The sequence below is a fragment of the Colobus angolensis genome, unplaced genomic scaffold (assembly GCF_000951035.1).
Source record: "Colobus angolensis palliatus isolate OR3802 unplaced genomic scaffold, Cang.pa_1.0 Scaffold8, whole genome shotgun sequence".
In the NCBI taxonomy this organism is placed as follows: Eukaryota; Metazoa; Chordata; class Mammalia; order Primates; family Cercopithecidae; genus Colobus; species Colobus angolensis.
In genome coordinates, this window is record NW_012121820.1 from 8322965 (window position 1) to 8330938 (window position 7974).

Sequence of the window (7974 nt, forward strand, 5' to 3'; positions counted from 1 at the left end):
CGTCTCTCTTGACCACCATAACAATCCTGTGAGGTGGGGAGGATCCTTGTTACCAAGAGGACAACCCAACCTGCCTCTAGTGTGTCTGGAGAGTTGAACCTTAATTTCAGGTCCTTGGACATTGGTGGTCTTCCTTTGGCACCATGTTGCCCAGTACTTTACTGGGGTTGGGGAAAGGACGCAAAGAGAAATTGGTGGTAGTTGGAGCAAACCCTCGCATACACATCATGTGGCCGTGAAACCATTCTCAGGGCTTTACACCAGAGCCCAATTAATTGTCAGAGCTCCAGAGTAGCTGCTATTGGTTACTCCATTTGACAGATGGGGAAACTACATCTCAGAGGTTAAATACCTTGCTCAAAGCTACACAGCTTACCAGTTGTAGAGGTGGGATTTGAACCACGGCAGTCGGGCTCTAGAGTGCTCACAACCGCACTGCCTATCAAGGGGTTCATATCACCCAAGGCTCCTTCACTGGGGGCTGTTCATGCCCCCACAAACCCCCTATGAACCAGTGAGTCTGGTCTCAAATCTCGTGTCAGCTTAAATCTCTCCTGAGACTTTGCTACACTGTTTTTCTGAGTCCCATGAGGTTGAGTGGGTCTCTGTTCTTGTAACTTGTGTCTTGTAGAAGGCCCTCACATCTGTTAGATCTGTGCTGTCCACTATGGTAGCCACTGGGCACTGTGGTATATTATAAATTTAAATTAATTGCAATTGTAACGGTAAACATTCTGCTTCTTAGTTGCACTAGCCTTGTTTTAAGTGATCAATAGCCACATGTGGCTAGTGGCTACTGTATCAGGTGGTGCAAACACAGAACATTTCCAGTTGCAGAAATTCCTGTTAGGGCTGCTTTGGATGGTGTGAGACTGTGAGTCAGGACCTCTGGATTTGGGTTTCAGCTTTTACCAGCCGTTACCTTGTGCTCCAACAGCCTATAGGGAGGTAAGTCAGAGCTCAGCACCCAGTATGTGCTCAATATATGGTGGTGTAATCAGTGCTATCTTTTTGGGTAAAGTGTTAGTTTAAGAAGACCCCCATATTATCTATTGATATTTAAAATTACCCCCAATCTTAGGGCCTTAGAACAACATAAATATTATCTCACATTGTTTCTGTGAGTCAGAATTCAGGAGCATTAGCTAGGTGATTCTGGCCCCATCTTGTGAGGTTGCAGTCAATGTCGGCCAGGTCTTGCTGTCATCTGAAAGCTTGACTGGGCTGGAGGATCCACTTCCAAGATGGCTCAGTTACATTTCTGACAACTTGGTGCTGGCTATTGGCAGGAAGCCTCAGTTCCTCATTGCGTGGACCCACATAGGGCTGATTGACAGTCTTTGTGATGTGGCAGCTGGTTTCTCTCAGAGCAAGTGATCCAAGAGAGCCGCCAAGTGGAAGCTACAGTGATCTATGTGGCTATGACCTAGCTTGGAAGTCACCCACTATCTCTTCCATAATATTGCATGTGTCACACAGGTCAGCCCTATTCATTGTGAGAGACTACCCAGGGGCAGGAGCACCTGGATACGAGACTCATTGGAAGCCATCTTAAATGCTGGCTGATACAGCCCCATCAGTGGTCAACCTTGAATAGGGCTTTGTCTGGAGAGCCAACTCTGATTATTTCTGATAATATACAATATTATTCCTGATAATTGGGCAGTGGATGCAAAATGGATTTTGGACACTATTGGTCCACTTTTTGTTTTTTATTTTTATTTTTTGAGGTGGAGTCTCACTCTATTGCCCAGGCTGGAGTGCAGTGGTGTGATCTCAGGTCACTGCTCCCTCTGCCTCCCAGGTTCAAGTGATTCTCCTGCCTCAGTCTTCCAAGTAGCTGAGATTACAGGCACGTGCCATGATGCCCAGCTAATTTTTGTGTTTTTAGTAGAGACAGGGTTTCACCATGTTGTCCAGTCTGGTCTCAAACTCCTGATCTCATGAGATCCGCCTGCCTCAGCCTCCCAAAGTGTTGGGATTACAGTCGTGAGCCACCACGCCTGGCCAAAATGTAGGCACAGGTTTAACTAGTTTTCTGTTTGTTTCCAACCTCAATTAAACTCACTAAATTTAGGGGGAAAATCTCGTGTTTTGACCCAGTCTCAAACCGGCGACCTTTCGCGTGTGAGGTGAATGTGATAACCACTAAATTACAGAAGCCAGGCATGGGCCCACTTTTTGTTCATGAGCTTGCCAGTCTTTCGAGGCAGCAAAACCATGGGACAATGTCTGCATGGGGTGTGGGAAGGCCTACAAGCGAAACACATCTCCCCTACCTATGATTCGCTATGTTGTTTGTGGAGTAGACAGAATTCTAAGATGGCCTGCAAGATTTCTGCCCTGTGATATATACAACCTGTATAATTCTCTCTCCTTGAGGATCTGTAAATATGATGGGATGCCACAAGGTTTGTGATTAGGTTACATTAGATAGCAAAGGTGAAAGTGCCCATCTGGTGGCAAGCAGCCAGCTGTAGTGGGGGTTTATCTCTTTGCCCTCTAAATGCATTATTGTGCCACTGCTACCCTGCCTGCCTTTGTTCCTTAGGGTCTGGAACAGAGCCAAGCCTGTCTAGGGGGCCGTTTGGAGCTGGTCTGTGGAAGACCTTAGAGATGGTTTTGTTTGTTTTTCTTTCTTTAGACAGTCTTGCTGTGTTTGCCCAGGCTGGAGTGCAGTGGCACAATCTCGGCTCTCTACAACCTGTGCCTCCCAGGTGCAAGCGATTCTTGTGCCTCAGTCACCCAAGTAGCTGAGACTACAGCCACCATATCTGGCTAATTTTTGTATTTTTATTTTTTGAGACAGTCTTGTTGTCACCCAAGCTGGAAGGCAGTGGTGTGATATCAGCTTGCCACAACCTTGGCCTCCTGGGTTCAAGCGGTTCTTCTGTCCCAGTCTCCCGAGTAGCTGGGATTACACGTGTGAGCCACCGCGCCCAGCCTATTTTTGTATTTTTAGTAGAGACGGGGTTTCACCATGTTGGCCAGGCTGGTCTGGAACTCCTGACCTCAAGTGATCTGAAGTAAACTGCCCGACTCGGCCTCCCAAAGTGCTAGGATTACAAGCGTGAGCCACCGTGCCTGGTCACAACCTTATAGATGTATTATGGGTTTCACTTCCCTTAAAACCACTTCCTCTTTCCCTTCCCATCTTCACAGGTCTCTGCCCTACCCAGGGGGAAGCTATCAGATAATTTTACCTATGTTGTGGTTATAACTTAATAGAAGTTAAAAAAAAAAAAAAGAAAGAAAGAAAGAGAGAAACCCCAAGGTCAGTACTTAAACTGGGGAACTAACTTGTTAATAATGGTGGAACACCAGGCAGCATGAGAGCTGGTAAATTGGGAGATTTGGGCCTTATCCTCACTACATGCCCCATCCTCACCCTCTGCAACACACATGTCTCCTACACACAGCAGCGTGGTAGAATGAGAATTAAGAGAAACTCAGAGCCCCAGATTTAGCAGTAGGAGTGCAGGATTCGAATCAATTGTAGGCTTTGCCATCTGCTGTGACCCTCGCCTCCTCTCTTGGAGCCTGTTACCCCATCTGTAAAATGAGGAGGAAATACTGACTAGGGCCATGATTCTTAACGCTGGTTGCTCACTAGATTCACATGGGAGGGTTTCAAACAATACAGATGCCTGAGCTCCACACTCAGAGATGTTAATAGAATTGTTCCATGGCGTGACTGGTATATTAATTTTTTTTTTCTTTTGAGACGGAGTTTCACTCTGCTGCCTAGGCTGGAGTGCAGTGGCATGATCTCGGCTCACTGCAGCCTCCTCCTCCTGGGTTCAAGCAATTCTCCTGCCTCAGCCTCCCGAGTAGCTGGGACTACAGGCGCCCGCCACCACGCATGGCTAATTTTTTGTATTTTTTGGTAGAGACGGGGTTTCACCGTGTTAGCCAGGATGGTCTCTGTCTCCTGACCTCGTGATCTGCCCGCCTCAGCCTCCCAAGGTGCTGGGATTACAGGTGTGAGCCACTGCGCCCGGCCCTATTTTAAAATTTTTTGTAGAGACGAGGGTCTTGTTATGTTGCCCAAGGTGGTCTCGAACACCTGGGCTTAAGTGATTCTTGCGCCTCGGCCTACCAAAGGGCTGGAATTAAGGCCCGGTTTTTAAATATAAATAAAATGAGAACGTAATGCTTGGGTGGAGAACAGTGCCACCTGCTGGTTTCACTTTGCATTAGCAATATCTAAATATCTGCCAATGCCATGTAATGCAATTCGCTGTTTATTGAGCACCAACGCAACATGCAAGACATTGTGATGCACCCTATAGGACATGCAGAGATAAAAGCTCCTTTCCCCATGAAGCTGACAGCCTACAGGGGACAATCGGCATGTACATAAAATCTTTGATCCAAAGTGGGCAGCCGACATGGTCCCACTGAGGTTCTGTGGTAATACAAGAAAAAAACCTGGGGCCAGGGCTGGCTTCACGGGTGTGCAGCCTGTGCTTGAAAGGGCTGTGCACTTGGTTTCATCATTTCCTGTGACTGTCTTGAAATTCTTTTCTTTTTTTTGATCCTGTGTTCAGTCGAATTGAAATTCTTTAATATTTTTTGAACGAGGGGCCATTTTGCACTGGGGCCCACAAATTACATAACTGGTTCTACCTAGGGTAGTTTGGGAAATTTTGGAAGAGGCGACGTATGACCTGGCAGGGCAGTAGTGGAAGGAGAGGAAAACAGGAGGCATATTGTAGTGTGGAAGGGGAGGTGGGATCCTTAGGCCTGGGTGACTGGGTGGTGTGGGGGAAGGAGTTGGAGCTGGTGCTGCAAGGCAGGTGGAGAGGGAAAGGAGTTCGATATAAGATGGCTTCAGACTCAGTGCAAGGAAGACCTCCAAGGGCAGTTTCAGCAGCTGGAACTCAGAAGGTAGACCAGGGCTGGAACTTTGGTCACAGACTTCCAGATGGATACCTTGGTGACACCAAAGGTTATAGGATCCCCTGAGATGGGTGAGGACTAAGACAGAGCTGTATGGCTGGGCCGTGGCTTTTGGCCCAAACTAGATTGTTGGCTTCTGGGACTCCTGCCTTGAGGAGTAGTGGAGGAAGACTTTGGGACAGGGCTGGACAATGAGCGCTTGAGCCCCAATTCCCCACGTGATGTGCTATGACACTCTTCTCAGCCCCTTTCCTCCTGGATGCCTGCTTCAACACCACCATGGACGGTGAGTCAAGCATTCATTTCAGGGATATTTCCCATTCAACTCATTCGCTGCATTCCTCTGCCAAGATTTACCTTCACGGGCCACAGACTTCTTCCTCACCCCTCACAGTGGGCTGCAGCCTGCTGACCGCAGATGACAGAATTTAGTCAAGACTTTGGGAAGGCTAAGGAACATACCCTGTTTCCTCTCCTCTGGGTATTGTTAGTTTCTTTTTTCTCATGGGACTTTCCATACCCTGGGGGAGGAGGACTTTTACAAGAAATTAGCTCTTCCTTAGGAGGTCAAGTTCTTCCCCAGCGGGTTAGAACCTGGAACCCACATTTCAGACCAGTTTTCCCATCAGGCACCACCAGAGGCTAGTACAGGTAGCTGGCACCCATGATACTTATCTATGTCCTTGATTCCAACAGCCCAAGCCAGTGTTCTGCCTGTTTTTTTTGTTGTTGTTGTTGTTGTTTTTCTTCCCCACCTAGCACAGACTAGGTAGAGGGTGGGTAGGGTGGTCAGGAATAGATTGTGATTCTGTCCATCAGCCCCATGCAGAGAGGCCCCTCTCTCAACTACATTATTGCCCAGTCAATCCCAGGAGTTCTGCCCAGGGCTATCCTGGGAAAGCTTTCTTTCTAAAGGGTCCTGTGGTCACCTCTGGGCCTGGGGTTCACCCTTGCTTGGGATGGAGAGATAGCTAGTAGGGTAACATCCCCAGGGCAGGGACGAGGACTCAGGATGCCAGCTGCCTCTGCACCCTGTTCCTCCTCTAGAAAATGTCAAAAAGGTAGGCGCTCTGCTCCATCAGACTTGTGGTTATTTTCTTTCTGTGCAGGTCCCCTTTTTGTGTGTGTGGGTGCCAGGGTTGGGGGAGACACACTTGGGGAGGTGGCTCATACAGACCAAACTCTGCCTTGGATAGGGTTAATTTTAATGCAGCCGTGGAAACCCTGATCCTCAGGACTGCATCCTGCTGGGCCTGTGGGAGAAGTGACTGGGGGGACAGTTAAGGCGGCAAGACCTCATCACTGTTCAGGCACCTGCCCAGCCGCCAAAGCTGTAGGCCAGGGAGCAAACACAGGCAAGGGTACCCTGCTTGGCTGCAGTCAGAGGGATTCTCAGGAGGAGCAGGTCTTGGTGCTCCAGGGAAGGACACAGTGCTCTAGGTGGGAACTGGTGTCCCAGGTGGGACCAAATGTCCCAGGTGAGACTCAGAGAGAGCCGGTGCTCCACGGGGATCTAATATTCCAGGCAGGACCTGGTGCTCCAGGGTCCTCGTGCCCCAAGAGCTTAGTGTGTGAAGCTGTGTGTTTTCTCTTCAAGAGAGGACACAGATGCCTGGAGGGTAAATGTCTGGGACTTGGCTCCTCTGGGCATGTGAAATTGTGTGTGAGAGGCAGGGAGAGCTGAAGAGAGAAAAGGACAGAGGGATAGGGCCACACAAATAGATCCATAGACTAAGTACTGAGGGGGAGGGGAGAGAGAGGTTTAGAGACAGAGTGAGAAGAGATGAAGACAGGGAGAGCCACACACAATGGACACAAAGACAGCACCACTCAGGTCGTGTCTTCCTGTATGTGTAAGGAGGAGGGAGTGAGTGAGCCAGGTAAGAGCCACCAGGCCCACTTTCTAGGGTGAGCCTTCAGCTGCCCTTCTACAGCAAAGGGGCAAGGAAGCAGAGCCTAGATCCCAGAAACACGTCCCCGCGCCTGGCTCGGGCACAGCCCTCCGCGGTGGGCAGCCGGGATTCCCGGGCGCGCCTAAGTCTGGATGAAGAGGTGGAAGTTGGTGCGCGTGAACTCCTGATGGATGCTCTCCAGAAGCGCGTCGGCGTCGGTGGCGGGCTCGGGGACGCCGGTGTGACCCGGCCGCGCGCTGTATTCCGGGGTATAGGTGAAGGAGAAGGCACTAGGGTAGAAGAGCCCGTCGGAGCGCACTAGGCTCACGGGGATTGTGATGGGAGCGCGCAGCCAGCGCCAGTCACTGCAGAAGGCCGCCACGTCCGGTACCACGCACACCAGGGACCGCGGGCTCCTGGGGGTGGAGCACCAGGGTGAGAACTGCGGCGACTCTGACGACGCGTGTGCCCCCTTCCCCAGCTCCCCAGGGCCCAAGGGAGGCTGCCTCCCCACCCCGTACCTGTACATGGTTTCCGCCTCCACGTCCCCAAACCACACCTTGAGCCCCGCATGGAAGTTCTCTCCGTGGAGCTCCAGCGTGGCCACGTCGCCCCCGCCACTCAGCTGGGGGAGGGTGGGACCAGGTGAGGTGAGAGAACCGAGCAGGGCGGGAACCTGATGCCCCCCACTCACTAGCACTCCCACTCTCCACTGCAGGCAGGGTCCCCCTGCCCAACGCCCCTAGCGCCCGGCTTCACCTCTAGGGTGCTGATGAGAGGCACCGGAGTGACCGGTTCCAGGGTACACGCCAGACTGGTGCTGAAGGAAAATTCCACCGACTCGGTGCCGATGATGGTCCAGCAAGAGCTGTCGTTAAGCAGAGCCCTGTTCGCCTCCTTGGGGCAGGGAGAAGCCTGGGAGGAGACCCGAGGGGACGAGGCCGAAACTTCTCATGGTGGCCACCAAGGTAGGGAGCCAGCATGGCACGTGGGCTTCTGCATTAGACTGAACTGGATACTAATCCTCGGCTCTGGGGTTCACTTGTCCCCTCAGCTTGGACAGTGCCCTTAAGTTCTCTCACTTAGACTTAAGTAAGCTTGTTGGGCTAGCTTATTTTTTTTTTCCTTCCTTCCTTCCTTCCTTCCTTCCTTCCTTCCTTCCTTCCTTCCTTCCTTCCTT

The 7974-nt window shown here is 50.8% G+C and overlaps 1 protein-coding gene across 3 annotated transcripts in view; it reads right to left on the reverse strand.

Moving 5' to 3' along the window:
• Positions 1-6090: 6090 nt before the first annotated feature.
• Positions 6091-7974, reverse strand: part of RBPJL (recombination signal binding protein for immunoglobulin kappa J region-like) — an 11121-nt gene continuing 9237 nt past the window's right edge. The window contains exons 10-12 of one of the 3 annotated variants that reach the window (XM_011928956.1): positions 7554-7709; positions 7316-7419; positions 6091-7207 (exon numbers count right to left, since the gene is read on the reverse strand). In XM_011928956.1, coding sequence (XP_011784346.1) covers positions 6937-7207; positions 7316-7419; positions 7554-7709 — 531 coding nt within the window. In that variant the 3' untranslated portion in view covers positions 6091-6936. Of the gene's footprint in view, positions 7211-7308; positions 7420-7553; positions 7710-7974 lie in introns of all 3 variants that reach the window. The other 2 variants (XM_011928955.1, XM_011928957.1) reach the window with 2 other exon arrangements.